The sequence below is a fragment of the Protopterus annectens genome, chromosome 7.part0 (assembly GCF_019279795.1).
Source record: "Protopterus annectens isolate FY-2018-M chromosome 7.part0, PAN1.0, whole genome shotgun sequence".
Lineage (NCBI taxonomy): Eukaryota > Metazoa > Chordata > Ceratodontiformes > Protopteridae > Protopterus > Protopterus annectens.
In genome coordinates, this window is record NC_056739.1 from 1,252,399,976 (window position 1) to 1,252,427,343 (window position 27,368).

At 38.6% G+C, this 27,368-nt stretch overlaps 1 protein-coding gene across 2 annotated transcripts in view; it reads left to right on the plus strand.

Moving 5' to 3' along the window:
* The window catches only part of MAP2K1 (mitogen-activated protein kinase kinase 1), a 1,005,884-nt gene that overhangs the window by 332,742 nt on the left and 645,774 nt on the right, over nt 1-27,368 (plus strand). For both annotated transcript variants that reach the window (XM_044077867.1, XM_044077866.1), the window contains exon 3: nt 19,546-19,692. In XM_044077867.1, coding sequence (XP_043933802.1) covers nt 19,546-19,692 — 147 coding nt within the window. The remainder of the gene's footprint in view (nt 1-19,545; nt 19,693-27,368) is intronic.

Genomic DNA, 27,368 nt, shown 5'->3' on the forward strand with positions numbered 1-27,368 from the left:
AACCAAGAATGATTTTGATTGCTCCAGACTGGCCACGCCAACACTGGTACCCACTCCTGCGCAGTGTGTCATAAATATCTCCCTGGCACCTGCCTCAGACACCTTCCTTGCTGTCTCAGCAGGAGAACCAAATTCTGCACTCTCAGCTCTCAACATTGAACCTTGCAGCTTGGCTAATCACTTAAATTCACCCTTAGCATTCCTCAGCAAACCTGTGATGGATGTCATCTTGGAGGCGAGAAGTCCTAGTAATAGAAAATCTTATGCTGACAATTGGAAAAGATTCTGTGCCTGGAACCACTTTTTAGGGATGAGCACAGCAGCGCCCAAATTACCTCAGATTTTGCAATACTTAACTAAGATGCTTCACAAGGGCCTGTCTTTTTCTTCTATTAAAATCCATGCTTCAACTATTTCAGCTCACTATAACACAGAACCACCCCTCTTTTCTCATCCCCTGCTCAAGCAGTATCTCAGAGGGGCAAAGAACTTGAGACCACCCAGGAAAGCTTCTACCCCTGCCCTGGGACCTTAACTTTGTTTTCGAGAAGCTCAGTCTACCTCCTTTCAAGCCAGCTGCTACTGCAGACTTAAAATTTCTTTCTTTTAGCAATCACTTCAGCTAGAAGGATATCTGAATTACAGGTCCTTATGGCAGTGGAGCCTTTCATCATCTTTCATGTGGACAGGGTATCTCTGAGGACCAATCCAGCCTTCATGCCCAAGGTGGTTTCCAGTGTGGCCCTTAATCAGTCCTTTCATTTGCCAACCTTCTATCCCAATCCACAGAACAAAGGGGAATGGATTCTACATTCCTTGGACGTGCACAGACAACTTAGATTCTACTTGGACAGAACTAAATTTCAAAGAAAATCTGAACATTTGCTAGTAGCATTTGCTGCTGGGACAGAGGGGAAGGCAATTTCAAAACAAAGCATTTCTAAATGGATAAGCCATTGCATTAATTTCTGCTATAATTACCATGGAAAACCTATCCCCCAAGGGATCAGATCTCATTCCACCAGGGCTGCATCTACTTCTGCAGCCTTTCTCAGAGGTGTTCCTACCAGGGATATTCTAGAAGCTGCTACCTGGAGTTCTGTACATACTTTCAGCAAGCATTATCATTTACCAATTTTCTCTAAATCCAGAGCTGGCTTTGCCACTGCTGTCTTGCAGGGCCTTATAGCTGGCCCTAATGCTGTATAAATTCCTCCTCCCAACCATAGCTTTGGGAATCTACCCAAATGTAATGACTGCAACAGTGAAACACGAAGAACATAGTACAGTTGTGTACACTTACCATAAATGTAGATGTTCGAGTGTATTCACTGTTGCAGTCCTGGTTACCCTCCCTCCAGCCCCCTGTTTTTCTCTGGCTATACCTCTACTTTCTTTTACTATGCTTAAAAGCCTTTTTGGTGTATTTGCTTTTGGTTGGAGGTATATTTTTGTATTTTTAATTTTATTTGCTCCCCATTTGGGGGGCACCTGACATCTGGGGCAAGAAAAACTGATATAATGGCGTCGGCTGCATGTTTTATACCCCTGTCAACCTGACGTCATGGAAGAAGCGACAGCAACTGATGCAGGACCCAAGACTTTGTTAATCAAGCTGACTGAGGGCAACCTGCCAGCAGATTACCCAAATCTAATGACTGTAACAGTGAATACACTCGAACATCTACATTTATGGTAAGTGTACACAACTGTACTTTTTCTCTCTCTCCCTTTCAGCCAGCTTTTCCCTAACCAAAAATGTTCTTCTCCCTAAATTGGAATATGTTCCTCTTCTGATTCCTTCCAGCACACAATTCCCAAAGTCTTAAGATAACAGAGAATAAAATGTGTAGATTTGCTCTCTTGCCGACAGCAGATCTCTCACCATTGTAATCTCCTTCAGTGTCTAAAATGTCTTCCATTCTCCAAATGATGGAAATTACTCATCCAAGACCAGGTTTACGCTCTGAGAAGTACTTAGGATAAAACCATCACATTAAACAGACCTCAATATAAAACAGCTACTGGAGAACATGCCTTCTGCCTGCCAGGCCCAACATTATGGAGCACACTCCCATCTAAATTAATAAGGTGCCTGGAATATGTCATTGAGTCTAAAAAGGCCTTCAGTGAAAACTTGCACAAGTAAAGTTGATTGTAAATGCTTGAGAGACATTAGTTAAACTCACCATTTGCCATCAAACAGCATATTACAACCAAGATAGTCACAGTCAGATGTTAAATTCTAAAGGCATGCTACCTCCAGCATGACAGTCTTTCCCTGCTTGTCATCCTAAATATTGAAATTCAAAATGAGTATTGTCAACAAATAGTAAATAAACTTCCTTGCACCTTTCACCACTATGAAAAATGAATACAGCAGTTTGACTTTTCCCTTGTTGAGAGAGCATCTGGGCCATGGAGCTATTGCACTGCCTTGGTGAACTGATGGACCTGATTGTAATCCAGAAGGAAGACAGATGAGTCCAATGGGTGTGTGAAGGGGCGCTATTAGGCAAATCATACAGACAAAAAAAAACTGTGTAACAGAAAGTATAAATGGTGTGTAATAATTTAAAAAATGAAATCAGAAGAAGCGCTGAAGTTATAGAATAGGTCAGGGTTGAATACAACACTGCTGTAAATATTGCACACCATGCTGTTAATCTTTTTGTTGTCTGCATGATTTGCCTAATAGTTTCTATTCCTGCACTCTGTGGACTATCTGTCTTCGTTTGGGGGTACAGTCAGACCCCTTCTCATATACAGCCTTCTGTTTTTAATATCTTCATCTCCTCTACCCCAGCCCTTCACTCTTCCATTCTGTGCCTTTCTCAGTTTATTTCCCTCCCCAGATCTCATGTACCGTTATCCTCCATTGTATTCGGCCTACCTTTTTCCTACCTGTATTCCCTCCACTCCACTTCTCATTCTTTTTTTTTATCTTCTCCTTACCAGTTCTGGCTAGCTCTTCAAATACCTTAGATCTATAATTCAGTAGCATAGCACCACTATCTACTTTTCAGGTAACATGTTAAACTACACTAAAGTAACTGTCTCAATATTAGACTTAACCTGATTACTAAACCGTCATAAACTAACACTGTTCCATAAAACTGATTGTGTACCTAAAACACACAAAAGATTCATGTTTATTTCAAGTCATGCTGTATAACTGTGTCTTGTAGCTGTAATGTATAACTGAATAACATACCCGTGTAACTATTATTTGTAATACTTGCTCACACGATGAAGCAATTATCCCTCCATGTATTACCCAACTATTGTAACACCTGCAATTATTTATTTATGTGTGTGGAGCTTTTCTCCCAGGGTCTTTGAAAAGAAGCTTTTCTGCCCAGCCATTCTAACCCTGTCAACAAATGCTAATAAATAAATCGAAGGAAATAGAAGGAATTAATAGATTAGCTACATTATATTATGGTGGTTAGTATACAAAAGCAGTAGGCAGTAGTAAAACAGTTAAAAACACTTTAACAGTAATAAGTAACAGTGAGTGATAAGCTGTTGAGCTGAAACCTATATGTGTTGTAAAATGCACCATGTTTAGTGCAATGTAAAACAACTTAAAACACGGCGTGAACTTTAATGCTGCAAAATTTTTGTAATATGCGATTTCTTTCTTACACAAAAATAGCATACTCCCTCCAACTTCTTCAGGCATCACTTCTAAATCACAGAACATTTATATAATTAAAACTGTAACATCACATCTGTTGAACTGCATGATTGATCAGAAAAATCAATTAGTCATAAACTGAAAAGTTGCATGCGTTGTTACATCACTGTCACCGGTAAAGTAACCAGTGGTGAACATTATTTAAGAAAACACTGATTAATATTGCAAGTGTCTGGATCTCAGAAAACTGTTCATAATAACAGCTTTATTTAGAGCTGGAAAAAAAACATGAAATGTAATGTGCGTTATTAACTTGTGTCTTTCTAGCAAAGAATGAATATGTCCCCTTCTCACATCTCAAATTATTCTCTTCAGCACAATAGCATTACATCTTTTAAAATTAGAATAAGTGAAGCCATTTCTACCAAACAGTCTTACAATCTTTATTCTTAATAGGACTGACATGCCCTAACACTTTATTCTGCAGTAGTTTATTTGTCTTCCATGTAAGGAAACAGTAACACATTTCAGATTGAGAATGATAAATCACATTTCTGGATTGACAGTTTGACCTAACCATGACCCCGTGCTGTATCGTTTGCAAGGGAATTCACTGCAGAAGCCATAAATCTGCACTCCTTATCCAAAATTTGAATAAGTACCTTAAAGGTTTATTAGTGGTGGATTTGCCATAGCTATCACTGTGTTTGCTTTCCAACATTATTTTCACATCTTGCTTCATTTTAATTAATAAGAAATGATGCGTCTTCATTAGGGTTTTGTTACCCTTTTGAGCATTCCATTGCTCCTGGGTGGTGTTTTAAACCCTCTATTGTTTTTTGTGAATAAATAAAAATAACGGGAACCAATTTTTCAACCTTGCCTTTATCTCTCACTTTGTAAAGTCAGTTATAGTAGTATATTTCTTGAAATGTATAAGTCCGTACTTCATTATCCTGGAAGTCCTGGTAAACTGACTTTTCACTACACTCCATTTGGTGCAAAGATGATACATGCTTTTGCAAAGTCTATAATACTTTGTTACTTATCACTTCCTTTGTGTAAATCTTAGTGAGAGAAAAAAAACTTCCTTCTATAATCTTATAAAAAATCTAGATTGCTTATCTAAGATTGCACTCCATTTCGGATATCAAATATTAGGAGTTAACATTTAGGTAATTCCAGTGCCTTATAAGATGCTCCAATAAGGCTCCATAGATGAATCAACAATAAAAAAAATCCATAATGCACTCGTAAAATAAACTTTCTGTAAATGGTGACTCAGGCATATGTTCATGCTTCCAAGCTACCATAACCATATTTGCATTATTGGGTTCCATCAATACTACCATTGTTACACCACTAGTCTGTTGAAAAAAAGTCTCCAAATGTAAAAAAAAAAAAATTTCTTATAATTACATCTAACTTAGTGCATGACAGATTCACATTTAAATTATGTTCTTTAACAGAGAAGTAGACTATGCAGAAACCCTTTATCTGGTGATAGTGTTTCCTGTACATTATCTCTGCTGGCGTGGTTTGTTTGTGCACTGATAGTGACTCACAGTGTGTAGTATTTCCATGTGTATCCCCAAGCAATAAAACCATGGGATTAGTATTCTTAAGTATAGGGTGTGTGAGGGGCTTGACAGAAAAAAAAACCTCTGAAACTTTTTCCCTTGGGTGATTTTCACTGTATTATATTTCATTTTATTTGGAATTCGATTTAAAGGTTTTCAATGAAAAGAGTGTTCAGCCATTTGAATTCAGTTGTTGGGATTTATCCAAACAGGCATTCCAACCAAGTGTCATGCAATCATTAAAACACACTAACAGTAAAATCGGTAAGAGGAGTAAAGCTACTATATTTTCTTAGAACATTATCTGTTTGAGCTTCACAGTGATGTTTAGGGGGAAGAAAATCTTCAGATTTACATTTCTGAAACAATTTAAAAGAATTACACTCAGGCCACCGTTGTGGTAGGAATGAAAGTCAGCCGTTTGGATAACACAGACACTTCCTACTATAGAGAGGCTATTGGAATTGGAACTAATAATGTTAAAAGTACCTTCCTTTCAGGTGGGATGAATAAAATATCCGGTCCATACTTCTTCTGTGGTGATTTCCAGTGCTCTTTTTAAGGCAATGACCATCCAGTCATTCATTTCCAGTCTTCATTCATTGGCATTTGTAATGTCACTAGATTCTCCCTGTATTGTAATGGTTCTGGTGGCCGTAATCCCTCCTGTTGTTCCTCTGCCATGACCATGTCATTGGTGTCTCAGACCTTTAAAACTTTCTCCTTGTCAAAAACCTCATCATGAAATCCAAAATGTAAGTCACAGTACCACTTCCTTCTCACTGCATCTCATGTAACTCAAAATCTGATGTTAAAGATACAAATTTGTTGCCATTGCATTAAATCAATGTCAACATAAAATATTTACTCATTGTCTCATAAATAATCATCCATTCTTTCTTCTGAGAGATGTTCTTTGTTTATTAGTAAGTAGTTTATCAATTTTCAAACCTTTTGGAATGACACCTGAACACATACACCCCATGAAGTATATTAGTAGTATCCTGTTAAAGTGAAGACTTGTTAATTCCCTGTCACTATGGTGAGAGTGTTGGCTGGGAGAGGCCATCATTTAGGTATCCTTCAGGGGTGTTTTGGATTATTATTTGTAGGATCTAATTCTCTGCACACATGGGTATATACACACACACACACACACACACACACACACACACACACACACACACACACACACACACACACACACACACACACACAGAACAAAGTTCCTGGGGGTGTTGTGCAGTGGGTTGACTGTAGAGGTCATCTAATCACTTCCTTAAGAGGTGTTCTCTCCAAGCAGCCCCACTGCTGCTTGGGAAGCAAGGGTGGTGTTTTGGTCAACACCAGCGAAATCACAGCAACTAGATGTGCCCCTAAGACTGCACAATCTACCTCTCCTACTGGAGAGGCAAACAAGCCACACTTCTTCAATCCCTGCTTTGTTCATTCAGTGACAGGTCTGCTTACCAAACCTGAAGTTCCTGAGTTGCACTAACTGCTCAGTCCCTCTTTGCCACAGAGCCAGACCTGTTAAAGGGTCTTAACATTTCTAAAGTTTCTTTTCATGCTCCTTAATTAATATGCTGTAGTCAACACTCAGTGAAGTACTGTGTTGCACTGGGCAGAGTGCCAATTGCCAAAAGATCATTCAGTTGGTTTTAAAAATGTTTGGATTTACTTTCAGTATTATGACTGTTCTTAGCACAGATCAACATGGATGACTTCATGTTAGCTACAGGAAAACATAATAGTAAGTGACTTTTATCCTTGCTGTCAAGGTGCCGAATTTGAACAGAATTGAAGGTTTTATCAAAATTGTAAGGTTGATTAAGAGGATATATGAGGGATCGGAGGCGGAAAATTAAAGAGGGTGGGATTCTCTCTGATAGTTTCTGCTTGGGCAGAGGAACCAGGCAGAGGTGTTCTCTTTCCCCTTTGTTATTTGCTTTATAGTTAGAATCATTGGCAAAGAAATTAAGGGACTCAGAAATTCAAGGATATAATTGGTATGGTAGTCAAGAAAAGCTGGCTGTATTTGCAGATGATATTATTTTATACCTGACAAAACCAGAAAGACACACTAGAGTGTTGTGGAACATTTTGAGAAAGTTTTAAATGTTTTCAGGATACAAATTTAATGATGCTAAAACAAAGGCAATAGCAGTAAATTATGTACCCACACACAAAATGGTTCACCAGTATCCTTATTTATGGGGACATGATAAAATGAAGTATTTAGGAGTATGGATTAAAATGATTCTGGTGTGGCAGCTAAGGATATGTGGGAAGAGACTAAATAAACGATAATACAAAAACTGACAACTGAAGCTTTGTTGTATGGATATGGATAGCAAGATGCAAGCAGTAAAAATGGTCTTAGTTCCTTTAGTCTTATACACAGGTCAGGCATATTTTTGTCAACCAGACGAGAAGTTGTGCATAGGAATTAATAAACAACTGAAGGACTTTGTCTGGGAGGGGAAGATGGCAAGAGTTAAATGGAATAAGATGATTCTTCCAGTAGAACAGGGTGGATTGGGATTACCCAATTTGAAGGAGCATTTCAAAGCTACACAGTTAAGGCTTCTTATACATAGCACAAGCAGAAAACTATCATTCAAAGTGGAGAGGTATGATGTTGAAACTGGGGAAGCGCAAGAAACAATGAGAGGCTGGGATTTTGGATGTAGGCTTTTAAGGAGAATAACAGTAATCATACAGAATATAATATCTATAAAGTAACAAAGTATTCCAAGAACTAAGCCAACATGGGAATGGAGAAAGGAGATTCTGGCGATAGGGATGACTGCAGTAAGGGATATAGACAATAGGCAATAAGAAGCTGGAATTTATTGCAGAAAACTGGCAAAGGAACCAATGTATTGGGAGCAAATAACTAGAGAGGGAAAGATGATAGAATGGGAAGATGCCAAGAATTTATTTGGACTAGAGGTTAGAACTTGCCTTCCCTATCAAGGATTGATATCAGAGTTTAGGCAAAGAGAAAGAAGTGAGGGGGGGGGTCCTAAATGAAAGACCAGCACTGGCAGAATTTTTAGTAGGATCTAGAACAGAAGCTGCATTTACTCATTGGGTCATTAAAAAAGGAACAATTAATAGAGCATATAAAATATTGCATGATTACTATAACAACCAGTAAGAGGAGGTTAGGAAGGACTGGAAAGAGAGACTGGATAAGCAATTCACAAAGAAATAATGGGAAGATATATGTGTGTCTCCCAAATATGCAACAAAATCTAGAAGATTTAGGATTTTTTCTTAGAAATGTTTGTATAGATATTTTATACCCCAAGTAGACTCCAGAGAATTTTTCCTCAGGTAGATAGCAAATATTGGTGGTGTGACGGGGAAAAAAGAGGTGATTGGGAACGTATTTTCTTGGAGTGCAGTGAATTGGCAGGCTTTAAGGCTTCCCTGTGGGAGGCACTGTCGAGATTCTGGGTGAGCACATTGGTGTGACGAGGGAGATGATTCTTCTGAGCTATGGTATAGAATTGGAATTGCCTATACATAACTACTTGCTGCCTCTAATTGTCATGGCTGCCAAAAAAACAATTGCTAGAAAATGGAAATCAAAATCCAAACCAGCTATGTTAGAAGTAGTGAATATAGTAAGAGATAAAACAACTGGAATTGAGATCTTTAGAAAAAGGTAGGAGCAAACTACATAGGAAGGAAATGAGAATTTTGGGAACAATCCATACAGGAGAAATGAGGTTTAAAAGAAGGCAGGACTTGAGCTACGTAATGTTTGAAAATAACTGGGTAGATTATAAGTGATGTGTAATGTTTGCAACTGGGAGTGTGTCACTATGGTTGTGATGTAAAATGCTTGCAACTAGAACTTTGTCGGTATGGTTTGTTTACATTTATGTAAATGTATGATTGCTTATGTCATAAGGAATGGTTTAATAAAGGTAGTTTTTGTTTAAAAAAAGGGGACAGGAATTTAATAATTTATGTAATGTTGCTTAGGATATATGATATATAGCAATATATGTGAAGCATAATGTTTGTTAATTTTAACTTGTTAATACAGTTTGATTACTTTTATATAAATGTAAATGTGCCTATGTCACAAGTGAGAATTCAGTAAAGGTGTTTAAAAAAAAAGAATTGAAGGTTTTATCTGTTTCTTCAGTGTTTGTCAGTTTGATGTCATCAAATTCAACTTCCAAAGTTAGTGGTAAATCCAGTGACCGTTGTCCTCCATAGTAACAGCAATTGAAGTAGCAGGTTTACTCAGTCTTGACTGCGTTGCAACAAGTAAATGTGCTGAAAACTCAGTAAAAGAACTTAAAATAAAAACATAAGGAGAGTCTCATAGAATGTGAATAACTTGGTACTGGCAAATTTACATCGTTAGTAAGCATTTTTATTCTTGCACTAAAATGTAAGAACTTCTTCAGACATCAGTATAAATCACAAATAATTTAAATAGTTAAACAACCTGTAGCATCACTTCTCCTGAAGTACACAAATGAGCATAGGTTCATAGGTCCATAAGTCATTACTAGGCTGTTGGTCCAGGGGACCATTAGTGGTCTAGCTACAGTATCCCAAATTGTAGGTACCCATTGATATGAGTAATTTTATACTTAGTTTTGACATCTTTCAATGAGGGTTTGAGGGGCCTGATCTGGTGTGTATTTGTGGTTGCCTATCCATTTGTCCAGGTTATGCTTAAAGAGATTAAGGGAGCTGCTTTGCTTTATATCCAAAGGAAGTTTATTCCATAAAAGAGTGGTTCTTTGGGATACATGTCTGTCTCACCATCAGGTCCTTTTTATGCTTCGGTGGAAGTTAAGATCTCTTGAATGAATGTTCAGGATGTTATTAATTTTGAGGATGTGCAGGAAGTTGCTTAGGACTGGATCCTTCGTGGTTCTGTAGGCTAGACAGAAGTCATCTCTTAAGAGTCTGTAAGAAACAGAAAAGGGAGAGTGTGCTTTAACATGGTCTGTGTGATTCAAGGAAGGTGTGCCCTTGATTATCTTAGTGAAGAAATGTTGTGGTCTCTCTAGCTGGATCATATTCTTAGGCAAGTACATAGCAAAAGGGGCATTCTACTCTGTTGTGTGTCTGATGAGGGAGGAGTGGAGAGGAATGACAGCTTCCCTAGATCTGGAAGGAATGTCCCTGGTGATTAGTCTGGCAAGGCAAAAAGATCAGTGGATCCATTGTGATCAAAGGATAATTTTTGTCAGGGAAACTGCCAAGGTCCCTAATGACTGTGTCAGTTTCAAAGGGGTGTCACCTATGTAGTAGGTAAATGGGTGCCCTTGTTTTGCCAAAGGATGCAGTGTTGCATTTCTTGGCCTTCAGTTTAGGCCATTGTTCAGAGACTACTTATGGGTGAGTATTATTCCTTCTTAGAGAATTTGGAAATCAGATGGGGCAATAATGACAGCTGCAAGTTGCAGTCGTCTGTAAACTTGGTCATCTATAGACCCTTGATGCCAACTTTGACCTAAGAAAAGTAAATGCCCAAGAGAAGTGATCCTAGGTCTGATCCCTGGAGGACACGTCTGATAACTACTCTTTTTGATATTTGATTAGCTTGTTAATGATGCTAGAATGTAGGATGATATCAGGCACCTTGGCTGGGTCCATTTAGGTAGATAGTGTGAACTAATTCACCCATGTCTTCTCCATTAATAATGTGTTCAAAGAAGTTCACAAGGTTCAGGAGGCAGGATCTGTCTTTGATAAATCCAAAATGGCCTGGGTGCAGGATTTGGAGACTGCTTGTGTCCTTGTTAATAAGTTCCAGAATGATGTGTTCCATTCCTTCACAGATAAGACTGGCAAGGCTTGAGGTCTTTAGTTTTCTGGATCAGTTATGGATTCCCCTTATGCAGCAGGATGACTGCTGAAGTTCACCTTTTCTCTACTTCAAATCCAGTTAGGAGGCTGAGGTTGAATAGACTTAGTAGCAAGTCTTACAAGACAGACACCAGCGTTGACAGAAGGCAGTCTTGGCACATTATCAGGACCAATGGAGCAGGTGTGTTTGGCTTTGAAGATTCTTGTTCAGAGGTGATCAGAGGAAGTGGTATGGTTGTACTAATACATTGGGTAACATTGGAGGAGATAGGTGAATAAATTTAGAGCTGAATTTGTTTGGAGGATTTTATTTTGTTTCTAATTTTTTTTGTTGATCTTTTTGAGTTCATCTGTAGACAGTGGAGTGTTAAGTTTGCTTTTATGGGCTATGAGTTTCTTCTTAGTGTATGATTTGTTTATGTATACTAATGTTCCACCATAAGGACATATTCCTGAATTTGGCATTGCATTTATGTTTTATGAGAATGGATGCCTCAATGCATGCCTTGAGGTGGGCATAGAAGTTCTGCAAATGTGGCAGTGTGTGAGATGGGGTCATTGAGGTGAGAAGAGCATTGAAATTTCATCAGGTCATCAGTTAACTGCATTAGGCTTGCCTTTGAGTTGTCTCTAAAGAAAGAAGGGTTTTGTTTAAGTCAGGTTTTATCCTCATAGTTAGTGTTACTGAATGGTGATCAGATTTGACCATTGATGTGGTAACTGTAGGTCTTGAGCATAGGGTGGCTATTTTAGCAAGAACTGGGCCCAGTATTCTTGAACCATTTGGTCTATGGAGCGAACATTAATGAAGTCCAAGCAACTTTGTGTGTACTTATTTGAGGTGGTGTAGATTTCCCACTTAATTATGGATTAGTTGAAATCTCCCAAAAGAATAGTGTTAGACTTAATAGGGCAGGGATTTTAGTTTGTTTGTTTAGATTTCTGTTGTGGGTTGTAGTTAACATGGTGAGGATAAGGTAGTTTGCTATGATATGGAATGGAGTTCTCTTTGCCATGAAAAGGATATGGAGATGTTGAAGGTCATTGCCCTGGATTAAGTGATTGGAGGTGAGATAGCTTCTTAGAAACACAGACATGATCCCCTTCAGTAACACCCTCATTTCCACACTGGGTCTTAAAAGAGTGGCAGTTACTGAAATCCTGCAGTGGAAGGCTCTGTCAATGTTCTGAAACCGTTTTTCATTAGTCATGCAGGTACTTATATTTTTGGAGTTATAAATGTTTATAAGAAGTTTAACTTTTTGTTCAGGCTTTTAGAATTGATTAGAGCTATCTTTATGTACTTTTGAATTTGATTACCTATATTGGAAATTTGAGGAGCCTGACCCTGCCTAAAAAGGCTCTATAGGTGAAGAAAATGTCTTGGCTAATATATACAAGCCAAGAGGAGAGAGGTGTGGGCCACTGATAACAAAAGAGCTAGGGCTGTCAAGTATCTTCTCCTTGGGTGATACATACTGGACCCTCCCCATGAATAACACCAATAACTAAGGCAGTGGTTTAAGGAAATTGTATTTTGATTGTATTGTGACATCATTCTTCATGATGACCTGAAAAAGGTAAGTCATAAAAGTGAAATAATCACTGGTTAAGGTTAAGCAAGCAGGGTCTAGTTTTCCAAAAATTAATATGAATGGTTTCTTTTAGTCCATGAAAAAAGAAAGCATTAAATTTAGTTTGCTATACTAATTCATGCCTTTAAAGTATTAGTCTATCCAATTACAGCAATTTAAACAATGTTTATACAAACATTTTTACAGTCCTTGTTCCTAATAGGTTTTACAGTGTGCTGGCACTGCTTCGAGAGCCTACTTGTCTTTCCTGTGTAGTAGTAGTAGCTAACACTAGCTCACTTATCTTGAGTGTATGGCCACAGTGGCTCCTTGCTGAACAGGGGGTGCACCTCACTGGTAGGGAGCTGACCTATGTATTTACATGCATGCAATCTCTGGGGGTAGTGATCATTGAAGTCACCTGCATCTACTGAGATGGAGATGTGGGACCTCAAGGTCAGCAGACCGTCCCACTCCCTAACACGTCTGACCTCCTTTTGGAGTGAGTGGACTGATAAGATTCCCACCTTTGTCAGGGAACACAAAGGGCTGTAGAGCTGTTACTCTGCCTGGGGGAGCATTTGGGCCTGGTTCTTGCTCTAATGGGGAAAAGATGAGCCCACTGAGTGTAGGAACGGAAGTGATTAGGTGAATCATTCAGACCAAAAAAAAAAGAATAACAAAAAATATTCATATTGTGGAATAAATGAGGATAAGCTGGCAACTATTTACAAAAGTGAAAGCACCACAGACAGTGAGTTTACAGAGTATGCCAGCATTAAATGAATCACTACTAGAAAGAGAAAGGTCTGTTGTGCACACCCTGAACATCATGCAATAGAGGACTTTTACAGAATAATTTACAGGGAGCAAAATACTCTTCTTCACTGAAATGATGACAGCAGTACTGGTTGCTGTCAGCACTTGTTTCTTTGGGGATTAGGTGTGGAGAAAGCAGTCTGCTCATCCTGTGTGGATACTTCTTTGAAAATAAGGTAAGGTAAGAACAAAACATAACTTAAAAAACTGACCCAAGCTTTATAATGTATTCCCATTTCTTCAGTGTAGCATGATTTTCCTGCAGTTTTCATTCAGCGTGCACTTAACTTTCCAGCAGTTTTTATTTTCTTGATGCCTTGATGGTGTGCTGCCCAACCTTTGCCCCTACATGGAACAAATTAGATGTTCATCGTGTTTCACTGTTGCAGTCATTACTCTTGGGTTATCCTGCTGGCAGGCTACCCCCAGTCGGCCAGAATTCCAAAGTCTAGGTCTGGCGTCGGTTGCTGTCGCCTCTTCCCTGACGTCAGTGTGCCAGGGGTATAAAAGATGCAGCAGATGCCATTTTCTTCAGTCTTTCTTGCCACGCGGTGTCCGAAGCAAAAGCAATTCACAAGTGCTGGTCGGCCGACTCCTGAGATTTTCAAAGCTGAATTTCAGAACCGATGTCTTCATTAAAGCTAAGTACCCCGTTGGGGAAACTTTTTTCTTGCTCCAGACCGATGCCAAAAAAAGTTAACAGTTGTATTTCTTGTGGGAAGCAAATACTTCATAAGGATTTTCACTCTTACTGTATTCCTTGCCTAGGCCCTGATCACAACGTTGCTAGCTGTCGGTTTTGTGCTAGATTCAACCAACGCACTATCAAGCGTCGGTTCAATTTTGCATTTCATTATTTTGGCCAACGATTTAATTACATAATGCTGATGGAACAGCCGACAACCGGAGTTTACAAAAAACACAAGGACAAGGATAGGCATCCGAGGTCCAAAACCGACGACGAAGCGTCTTCTAGGCCAGTCGCTGGTTCTCAGTGAGGCACTTTCGCAGCCCCTGCTGCCCGCTACCTCAGAGACACAGGCTGCTACCAACTCCCACATGGAGCCGACTGGGCCTCTGGAAACTCAAGGTATTGGACACTCGGAAATCAATCCCTCAGGTGGGTCCGGAGCCGCTGAGCAGGCATTGGCTTCTGAGGGTGTCTTCAGACCTACTCAGCTGTATATTAAGCCATCCTCAGCTTCAAAGACAAAGACTAAAGCAGCTCAAAGACAAAGAAACAAGTACAGCATTCTCCTATTCAGACGTCCATGCCTAAAAAACAGATGCTCAAAATGGCCGAAGACCTAATTACTTTGATCAGGGGCTCCCATCCCCCTCCTGATGAGAGGCCTAGGCAAGAGACAGCGTATGATTCTTCTGATCAGGTATGTATTTCCTCTGATTCCTCTTCTGAACAGGATTACTCCATGCTTCCCTATGAGAATTCTGATGCTGAAGAATCCATTCCTTCAGCCTCTCCTCCTGAGGACTATTCTTTTGGGGAAACACTGCATACTATGAGGGAGCATTTCCACTGGGAGAGTCAAGAATACTCTTAAGTCCAAGAAAAGGCTCAGAGACTTTCTGCTCCTTCCTCAGCACAGACCCCCAGCCATTCCACCTGTTCTAGACATTGTAGATGATGTATTTTCAGAGTACGGACTGTCACCTGACTCTTTACCCCCTGCACCTGCTAAGCCAGACAGATACTACAGGGTTCTGGATTCTCATAAATTCCTATATAAAAACCCCGCTGCTGACCCAGAAACTATATCTGAGGGTCCCAAGGGGGTTAAGGGTTCCACTGCAAAAAACCCTGTCCCCCCTGATAGGGATTCTAGGGCTCTAGACAGATGGAGGGAAAAAGTATACACTTCTGCCACCCTGGCTGTAAGGGCTTTAAATTGTCAATTTCATATGCTTAAATATCAGCAATTTTTAATGTCATTACTTAAACAGAAAATGTTGACAAATACTGAATGTTCAGAGAACAAGGAATTACAGGATTTATTGCATGCAACTGAGCAAGTGGGAAAGCATACTTTGCAATGTGGTTATGATTCGCTGGAGGCCTCTTGCAGGGCTGCTGTTACAGGTTCTGTTATTAGAAGGCATGCTTGGTTAAAGGAACAAAATCTGCCTGATCATGTTAAAGCAAAATTATTAGATGCACCATTACAGCATGATACTTTGCTTGGTACTAAAGCAGAAGAGGTGTTGAAAAAAATGGAGGATAAAGCAAAATCCATGCAGACAGTCAAGGATTTCTTACAGGTACAGCCACCCAGGTTTAGCAGGAACTGGCCTTCTAAAAATTGGTCCTTTCCATTCTCAGACAGACCACAAAGAGGCAGATACAGGTGTCCCAGAGGCAGATCTCAGCCCCAAGGCTCATACAGGCCTAAACAATGGGGTGCTCCTACCTCCAAAAGTGGAGAAGACAAATCACAGCCTTACAGGAAACAGTCCCAATGACTTTCCTCTACCAGTTCCAAGCAGTTTTCTTTTGACAGCCCCCTTAGGGGGAAAAATAGCACTTTTTTCATCAAATTGGCAAATGGTTACCCGAGACAAATGGGTTCTGAACATAGTGTCCCAAGGCTACAGGTTCCATTTTCACACTCTACCAAGGTCAAAGGGCATGCCAGACCTGCCACACAATCAATGGGCAGAGGCACAAAAACAAATTACAGCCCTCATGGACATGAGGGCCATTCAGCAAGTACCACAACAAGAACAAGGCAAGGATTTTACTCCAGACTTTTCCTAGTACCCAGGAAGGACAAAACCTGTAGACCGATTCTGGGCCTGTCTACACTAAATACGTTTCTGGAAGTTCCAAAATTCAAGATGTTGACTCTTCAGCAGCTACTACCCATGCTGGGCAAGAGGGCTTGGCTAGTAACTCTACACCTAAAAGAGGCATACCTGCATGTCCCAATCAGACAATCTTGCAGAAGATACCTCAGATTCATAGCTGGCTCAATGCATTACCAATTCTCTGCACTGCCCTTTGTCTTATCTATTGCGCCCAGGGTCTTTACAAAATGCCTGGCACCAATAATTGCATTTTGCAGACAAAAAGGAATTCAGATATAACCCTACTTGGACGACTGCCTAATTCAAGCAGAGAACAAAGACACTCTACTAAAGCATCTGGCATTTGTAAAATGATTACTAATTGGCCTAGGGTACACAGTAAACGAAAATAAATAAAAATTAGTGCCCTCTCAAGAGATAATATTCCTGGGTGCAAGCTTAAATACAACTGCCCAGATGGCTTATCTCACGCCAGACAAGCAAAAACAACTGACTACTTACTTCAATAAATTGGCAACAAAAACACACTTATCTGCATGGAAAATCCTGCAGGCCTTGGGTTTCATGGCATCCTGCATTCTACTAATTCCATATGCCAGACTGTATATGAGGAAGCTACAATGGTATCTGAAAAGTGTTTGGACTCAGCATTGCCACAGCCTGGAGACAGTAATTTCACTCATTCCCTGCTTACAACAGAAGTTTCAATGGTGGGCAGAAGCCTGTCACCACAACAAGGGTCTGCCATTCAGTTTACCCATAGTCAGACAGACACGGACAATGGACGCATCAGATTATGCCTGGGGGGCCCATATTGCAGGAAAATGTATCCAGGGCACATGGCCTGCAAACCAGATGCATCTTCACATCAATCAAAAAGAGGTGCTAGCTGTTCAAAATGCCCTGGCAGCTTTCAAGGACCTACTTCATCCAGGACAATTACTGATAAAGACAGACAACACTACGGTCATGTGGTACATAAACAAGCAGGGAGGTACTCATTCCTACCCCCTCTGCAGACAAGCAATGACCTTATGGAACACAGCATTGGCCTTTCAAGTTCACCTGCAAGCACAATTCCTGCCAGGAAAAACAAATACTCTGGCAGACGAACTAAACAGAAACCTCATGGATCCCCACGAATGGAAACTGGATCTGCAAATCTTCAGGATGGTAATAAGGAAATGGGGATGCCCAGACATAGATCTATTTGCCTCCCCTCACAACTGTCAACTGCAGAGATTTTGCGTAAGGATTTACCACAAGCAAGCATGAAAAGTGGACGCCCTGTCATTCAGCTGGAAAAATCTAACAGTATACGCTTTTCCCCCACTACCTCTCCTTCCCAGAGTACTCCTAAAGGTCAGACAAGAGAAGGCAAAAATGATTCTGATTGCACCAGACTGGCCACGCCAGCACTGGTACCCAATCCTAAAGAGCTTGTCTCAAGGTCCAGCATGGATACTGCCTCAAACTTCTCATTTGCTGACCCAACAAACAATCAGATCCTGCACAGCCAACTCAGGACCTTAAATCTGGCAGCATGGCGGATAATGTAGCCATTCAGAACACTCCTCTTTCAAAAGCTGTTATGGATGTTATCTTGGAGGCCAGGAGGCCCAGTACCAGAAAATCTTATGCAGAAAAGTGGAAGAGATTCTATGCTTGGAACCAGGAACAAGGCATTGACATGCTTGTACCAAACATTCCTCAGATTTTACAATACCTAACTGAAATGCTGAACAAAGGCCTTTCTTTCTCATCAATTAAGATTCATGCCAATGCCATTTCTGCACATTACAATACGGAACCACCTATCTTTTCTCATCCTTTAATAAGGCAGTACCTCAGAGGGGCCAAAAACATTAGGCCTCCAAAGAGAGCACCAATTCCGGCCTGGGACCTCAGTTTTATTTTGGAAAAACTCACACTGCCTCCTTTTGAGCCAGCATCAACAGCGGATATTAAATTCTTATCCTGGAAAACAGCTCTGCTCCTAGCCATAACCTCTGCAAGGCGAGATCTGGCTAAAGCATTTGGTACAGTAACCCACTCAGACGATGTCAACAAACTTAAGGAACTAGGTGTAATCCCCTTTATAACATGCTGGATGGATAGCTGACTCACTGATAGGACCCAGGAGGTTAAATTTGGTGAGGCCACCTCCTCAAAGAGGCTGGTCACCACTGGTGAACCCAGGACTGTGTGCAAGGCTCACTCATCTTTGGCACCTACTTCTCGGATGTCAAAGCCAATGTCAGAGGCCTCTGGCTAACCAAGTTCATGGCTTAAAACTCAATACCAAGAAATGCATTATAGTACCCTTTGGGAAGTTGGCCACCCCAGGTAACTATGTCATCAATAAAACACTCCTAAAAGTTGATTCATTAGTCAGGGGTCTGGAAACCCATGTAGATAGTAACCTAACCTTCAACCAGTATGTGTCCAAGGTAGCAAGAAAGTCCTTCAGTGTTGCTTAACTTATAAACAATGGCATGTCATCTAGGTCCAGAGAGGTCATCTTACCACTTACTCTGTTCTCATCAGACCCATCATAGAGTATATTGTCCCCTTTGGTATGTACCTGACCAGACACATGCAGCAATTGGAATTTCCACAAAGGTTCTTTACAAAAAGAGTACAGGGAGTAAACACAATATCCTAGGCTAATGGCCTCAAAGCCCTGAGTCTTTATTCAGTATCATGCAGAGTTCTGAAAGTTGATCTTTGCCTGGCATACAAGCCATCCCTGGACCTTGTTTTGATGAACCTTTTGTGCATCCATAAAACGAACCACATCAGCTCTACTAGATTAAAAGACCTAAATTTTGCCTGAGACATAAATAGGGCATGTTGGAGAGACAGATATGTTTCTCATAGAATTCCCATTCTCTGGAACAGGCTCTAACCCTATTTAAGCACAACTTGGACCAATCAATGGATAATCAGAAATTCACCCTTGGTCTGGTGCCTATGTCTGCAATGGACCTAGGCAGTCAGTAAATCACCCCCTATAAAGTTTGTGGGTCATATTTGGTTTGTATGGCTAGACTTATAAGGATCCTAGTGGTTGTTAGCCTCGTATACCATTATGAAACTATTGTTGGAAACTGTTTTATATGAATAAATGTACTTTTGTCTTGAATACCCTTAGTTAATAGTTACATAATTAAGACATTTTTGTCTATTATGTGTTATTAAAGTTCTTTGTGCTTTTTATTTTATGGAAATATTAAAAGTGTTTCTGTCTTTTGTGCAGTTAATACATCTGGAAATCAAGCCTGCAATTCGAAACCAGATTATTCGAGAGCTGCAGGTTCTGCATGAGTGCAATTCTCCCTACATCGTTGGATTTTATGGTGCTTTCTACAGTGACGGAGAAATCAGTATTTGCATGGAACATATGGTAAGAATGCTGTTGGCCTGTGACTGATGCGAGTGTGCAGTTACTATAGTTCATTGACTTTCTTAGAGATTCCCATAGCTGTGGAGAGGTTAGAATCATCGTGGGCTGCAACAGAGTGCATTTACATTACAAGGTTTGTTAAGTCTTTTGTCACCAATCTGTACTGTGATATATAACTGGGCATGTCCAGTTTTGTAGTGTGTGCGACATTATACAGTTAGATTTTTCCCATTCTAAAATGAACTGTGTTCTCCATTGATAGTGTTTTAGCCATGTTGCTTACTTGCTAGTCATCAGTAGTATGTTCCAGTAGGATACACCACAGTAGTGTTTGCACTAGAACAGCATCTGTGATACCACTACTGCAGTAAGTGTTTTGGTGGTTTCAATAATTATTTCGTATAGAAAACTAGTTGCTGACACTGACAGATGTTCTTAAAGGTTATGTAATGATCCAGAAGTGGTACGGAGGACATGCATGTGTGTGTAAAATTCTAGTAAAAGTGGTGATTTGTATACACTTTTTATTTATTTGTGATTACTTAATTTAGTAGCTACTATTCATTTAGATTATTAATTTCATCTTAATTGAAGAAGGTGTATCCTCCTTGCTCCTAAAATATGGGAGTCTTCCACCACTTAAAGGAACTACAGTCCCCCCTTCCCCACTTTCAGAGATTAACTTAAAAACACTTCCACACCAAATCAAACTGTACTTGCCTCACTGCGGGCCATATCACATAAGGACCACTCAACCTTTAGCTTTATTCTGTCTCAAGTACTAACATCTTTTAAGTCCACCTCCCTGCCCTGACTCTTACTACCACACAGTATTTCCACAATTATGTAAACTTGAAAAATAAAGTATGTAAATTTATAAAATGTGCATTTCTCTCATAATTGTTGCTACATCTATTAATTGCTACTGCACAGTTTGTGATATATTGTTGCTTTCTGTTCTGCTTTTGAAATATACAGCTTACTGCCTTTATTATTTCACCTGGACAGTACCTGCAAATGGTCAGTTGTGATCAATGTATTATCAATGTATTACCCCAGCAGATGTGTGTAAAATAAAATAAAATGAAAGTGATAAAAATGGCATTAAGACTGCAGTTGGGTTATTCTAGATTTTCTTGTACGATTCACAATTAGAAACATTAATTAATAAAAGGGTATTTTAAGTCTGTAACTTGTTGGCTGCATACATATATCACCTTTCAAATACCATTAGAAAGGCTACACACTGGTTACCTGTGTCTGTCCATCACACTGATCAGCCTCCCCAGATTTTTCATCCTAACCTTTCCTCTTCTGGACACATTTTCCTGGAGCATTCCTTTGGTAAAATTACTAGAACTCTGCTAACCCAGTACTTTTTGTTGTGATGGCTGAATATTTTACAGTCCTCATTAGTTATATTTTGTTTTTATTAAGTACTGATTATTCAGGGGCACCGTTGGTCACACAGATGAGATACAGTACAGTTTACATCCAGGTAAACAATATTTGATGCAAGTTCACATTCAAGTAAGCAGATACTGAGGTGCTTATGAAAGGAGACAAATGCGGATCCAAATCCAGTTTACATTTGCCCCATTAAAAGCCCTTTACCACCTTTTCTTCACGTGTTGCATTAGCCTATTTTAGTGTATTTCACATCCTGGTAAATGATTCATTAGTTAATCTGCTGTGTATAAATTACTATCTTGTCTTTTCTGGAATCCATTTCCATTCATGATCATTGAGTTTTAATTTGTTTTTAACATGTTATTTTTCTTCTCCTTTGTGGCACCCCTTCCACCTTCCATTTCATTATATTAGAAATTTGTACAACTTTTGCCTCACTCTTCTAAGTACACTAACCCACTGCATGACTTTGCTGGTGTTCCCCAATGCTTCCATTCTGTTTATCATTCTTGTAGTAGCCCATTGTGTGCCTTTTAATAGTCTTGTGATAGTTTTGTGTTTAGATGTCTTCTTTAGTGTGATTAAGATGTTATCTCATATAATTTCAAAGTTCAGATTGATAAATATGGCAGCATTTCTAACTGTTGCAAACATTATGATGGCTGCAGAGTTTGCAGAAAATGAAGAAGAGATTTTATCAGAACAGAGAAAAAGTAAGTCTCAGTCTAGAATTTGAGAGAATGATAAGGTAATTATGAAGCTTTAAGTGAAAGATGTTGGAATTGCTCTAGAAGGGATAATGCATGATTTGTCAGGAATGTTAGTGTGATATACTGCATAAGTGTAATCCTATGAAACTTAAGAGAGCTATATGATTCCATGTTGTTGTTAAAACTTAAAGTAAGGATGATGGTTGAAAAACTGGTGATTTATGGCCAAATGATGTAAATGAAACACTGGTTGATTTTACTAAAAAAACAAGAAGGTGAAATTGGTGATTAAGTTGTGTTTTAAAGGATGAGGAAGATACATACTGTTTGGACTTTGGAAAGCTTCTCTAGCATACCATCTTTGGTTTTACAAAGAAATTATTGTGCATTGAAAATGCATACAAAATATGTTTGTTAATGTCCGAAAGAAAATATGAGAAACGGGATAATTATGGTTCAGTTTATTTATTAATATTAAAGGAACCAGTTGTGATAACCTGGAAGGAGATGCACAGTAGGAGGAGGTTGACCTCTTCCCTTTACTTATCTAGGTAATTGACTAAGTAAAGTAGTGGAGGAACTGCTGATTATACCTGCTGAGGTTTTGATTCCTTGTTGTTTTCAGTGCTGATTATAGTATTTCTGTAACAATCAATGCAAATTATTGAAAATTGTTACTTTATGTTAATCACGTTTACCTATTAGCCACAGACTGGTCTATACTCTTAGGCAACTGGTTTAAAATTGTTAATGCAAGTTAAGATATTGTGAGGACTTTGTATGTAGCTGTTCGATAAGCTGCTCTCTCTGGATTTTCTGTACAAGAAAAAGTGGTTTATGTAACTGACATATGTATGAACAGATTGCAAGTACTAATATGTTATGATATTTGTGTTAAGCTGATGACTGTGTCTGCTGACAAACTGGAATTAATTAAGCTTGATTAAATGCCGTTAGATGAAAGTATTGATATTGTTGAAAAGATATTCATTTTTATATAACTGCTTTATTATATTAATTTAAAATATTGGTTTAAAGTAGACATAGTAAGGCCTTGGTGAGTCTAATTATGATGACTGCCAAAAAAGTGATTACTAGAAAATGGAAATCAAAGTCTAAACCAACTTTACTAGAAGAAGCATAGATAGTAACAGAGATAAAACAACTGGAACTGGGATCTTTAGAAAATGGTAGGAGCAAATTACATAGGAAAAAAATGGGAACTGTGGGAACAATATGTGCAGATGAGGAACTGGGTTTAAAAGAAACCAGGATCTGAATGAGCTATGCAGTGTTTGACTAACAATGTGTTAAAAGTGATATGTAATGTTTGCAGCTACAGTTGTATTGCACGGTTTGGAATGCAAAATGTTTGCAACTGAGATTGCATCACTATGGTTTATTGTCATTTATATAAATGTAACATGGCCAGTATCATTCATGATAATTTAATAAAATGTTTTTTGTTTTAAAAAGAAAAAGTTTTCAGTCTACAGGTGCTTAGTGGTGAAAGCTGCAAGTAAATTTTATGTAGTTTATAAGTTTCGTGTGAATTTTCATATTAACACTTTTATAGTTCATGTAACCAAAGTGAGTTTGAGTATAGATGTGGACAATGCTGCAAATAGTCTTGAGAAGTTTCATGTTAGGATGGCAGACCTAGGACTACCCTTGTGTTACTCATTTAAAATTAATTTGATAATTTCTGTTTAAAGAGTTGTTAGATGTGCCTGCTGCTAAAGCGTTAAGATGTATTTATATATCCCATTGTTGAAAGTTGTGTGAATTTTAGCATACATAATAACGTGGTAATAGAATGACTGAATGCATACATTTCTGGCTACAAGATGAGCTGAGACTGCACTTGAAGCCGTTTTAGTTAAATATTGTTATATATATATATATTCAAATGGATGCTTGTAAGACACTGTTTACTTTTACAGTTTGCATCAAATTGAATTCCATATTTAGCGAGTACTGCTGATATGTATAATTTTGGTAGCCCTATGTTAAGATGCTAGTTTTAATTATATTATGTGAGTTATCCTTGTATTGGTCAATTTTTTTGTAATTCTAGCCAGTTATTTTCCCCTTCTTGTGTGTTTAAAAAAATGTAATCCTTTCTGATTGGCATGGCTGCAGTTCTTCCATTTCCAGTATCTTGCCTATCTTTTGATGACTAATTATGATTAGTTTTATTGGTACTAGTACCTCCGATAAACTAGTTTAAATATGCTAGAGTGTGATATTGTTGAAGATGGGTTGGAGTGCTGTATAATATCTATGTTATAGTGCAGTTAGTAGTGTTGCTATGTTTTGATGGGAGACATCCAGCTCCTATATCTATTGAAATGAGTGTTACATCCATTGTTTGCTCAATGTATTGAAACATGTTATTCAGAAAGAGGATGATAAGGTATTCAGCTGAAGTATTTGTGTGATAACAAGAGGCTTGTGTATCTCCGAAGGATTTGCTGGATAGTAGATGGAAATGAGATTACACCATGACCTGGATAATGAAAGTTTGATTGCAGTCTAAATGTAACTTGGGATACCAGAGAGATTTTATGATTTTTTTCTTACAACTTGAATAATGTTTGACATTGCAAATGGCACTAAGATATTTTTAATATTTCTGGTAACAATAATAAGAAATATTAGTGGTAGCACTGTAGGTCATTAATACTTTGACTTGCAGATGACATGCAGACTATTATGGAATTAAATTTTTAAGTGAGTTCTTTGCAGGGATGACTTAGTTTTTCCCCTGCTATTCACCCACCAGGTTTATTAGTAGTTTAGTTTGGAAAGCTTTGTGACTGTCCTTCTCAGGGGGTGCACTATATATATATATATATATATATATATATATATATATATCTATATGTGTGTGTGTGTATGTACATGCATGTATGTATGTATGTATATATATATATATATATATATATATATATATATATATATATATATATATATATAGTAACTGGAGATATGGCTAATTATCTCAATCAAGTGTGTTTAAATAATAAGGGTCTCACAAATCTCAGAACAAAGGATCTTCGTATGCTTCAGCAGATCAGTCAAACGAGGTAGATTCATTACTCAGTATCTGCGTCACCTCTGGAGTAGATTCCTCTGTAGTGTCATACACTATCTTCCTTCAAAAAGGACTGGGATAATTGGATGGGTATTCAGAATTTTACCCTGGGCCTGACTGGTATAGTCCTCCTTGAGAGAAGGAAAGTACAGTTTATGGTGGGTACTGGCAGGGTGGAATGTTTTCAAGACTCAGTACCCTTGATCTTTTTATGACTCCCATGGGTTTGATTAATGATTGAATGTTTATTGGTAGACAACCAAGTTCAGGGAACTTTGTTTTTTCAAGAAGAAATTTTGGAAGATTTCATGATGTTTAATCAATTGCAACTGATGCAGCTGGTCTTGAAGTAAGTAGAAATTTGAACTAAGTCTCTCTTATTTATCACAGGTCTCGTTTCCTGTTGATTATGCTAATGGGCAAGCCTGTCTAGTCTTTGAAGAAAACATGCGCATATAATACACTGCTTGAAGTTAGTTCTGGATGACTGGAGAATGTTTGTTAAAATTAATGTATTTGATTATCACAGTTTAATAGGGTCTATGTGCCCTCCTTGGCCAGTGTGAATCTGGATCGAGAAATAAACAAGAATGGTGACTTAATAATTAGACTTTGTAAAACAGGAATAAGACTCTTCCAAGAATAAGTAATTTTATTAGAAATAAATGCCCCAAAAGAGATGACAGGTTTAATTTTATAAGGCCTCATTCCTTACAGTGCAGACAATAGACCCAAATTAATAGTAAGTAGGAGTGTTTAATGTGATAAGATGAGAACAGGAGGTAGATTACACCGAAATAATAAGGATTTCCTTGATGAGAGTAACTAGGGAGATTAATGTGCAGAATACCAGCAAGCAACTGTCACAAAGCAATAGGCTGGTGAGGGGGGTTACTGGAAAGTTGGAAAGAAGTGACATGTATGTATGAGTTGGAATGAAGTGACATGTATGTACAAGTGTAATATAAAGATTATGACTGTTATTTCTATGGACTGAAGCAAATTCAGCTTTAAAACAGGGTTCCCCTTTGCCCTTTATTATGGTAATTGAATTTGACTGGATGTCTGTAGTATCATGTTTCATGATTAAGGTGCAAAACATATATCCAGCTCACTTTCATTGTTTTTGAGGTGGATATTTTGTAAATATTTTTTTCTGGATTTATATTGATTCTTAACTGTAGTTATCAGTTTTTCAATCAGAAGATAAAAATTATTTTTTTAAAAAGAAGTCATTGATCTTTTTCTTCTAATAAGGCCTGCAGACTCACACATGCTATTCTGTAATGTATGATCTCTAGTGCTTCGTTTGCTTTGCTCCTGGATGTTTGTACTCACCTATTGTAGTGTCTGATGTAATTTATTTTCATAGGGCTGATCATCAAGCCAGGTTTTTTACACTCTCTTTTTCATTTTCACCTAGAATGCATGCCCTCAACTGATGGTCTAGTGTTTGGTTTCTTCTTCATGCCAGAGTGCATTGTTATGTGTTTATGTACCTTTGACCTCATCCTCCAGTTGTTGGGCCAAACCATTAGCGTGTTCACATCCATCAGAAGAGACCTATCAGTTGCTCAACACCTAGAACTTCCTGCTTTCTAGGTAGTCAGTGAAGCCAGGCTGAAAATGCTAAAAAGTACTGAAACCACAATAAAGAACTGGGAACCACATTGAGATGCTTGATGAAAACCTCCTTCTGACTATCCTTTTCTGGCCCTAGAATCTCAATACTTTCAGCTTCCCTTACATTCCAGCTTAAAACCATCTGAGTTTATTATGCTTTCCTCTGTGGATAGAATCAGAAGTGTCTTTAACACTGACTTGTACTGTACTTGTATATTCATAACACAAGGTTAAGGTAATGTGACAAAACATTCCGTTATTCATTCTGATTCGTTATCTCATTGTGAAACTCACTGGTCTGTCCTTAAGCAGTATGTGTAGCTGTTTTCTTAACCGGTGTTTAATTAATTTAGTAGTCTGTAGTTTCTTGTGTTCCTTCTAGATCCAGTCTTCTTAAGAAGTGTAATAGTTCCTATTTTCTTGCCATAGATATCTAAGCAGGGACTGACTACCTGGGTACATACAGTCTGGACTCGTATAGACTAACTCTATGGTTGGACAGCATTGGGGAAATGAGAAAGTCCACAAAACAGTTCATGGTAGTCTTGGGCTTTTACTTTTTCCATTCTCCTCAGGGAAAATAAATGACTTTTGAGATTGCACAGATCAATGATTTATTGGGAAACTGACAGCATACATCATCTTTCTTTTCACTTTTCTGCCATCAAGTAAAGCAGTTATGTCTGATAATATGGTATGATTCTACCCTGCCAGATTTTTTGGGTGGAAAGTGGATCAAAACAGGAAATGCACTTCATGTGGGCATAAGATACCCAGTTCTGATGCCCACAGGAAGTGTGTGTATTGTTTCGGCCCAGCTCACCTTCACATTTCTT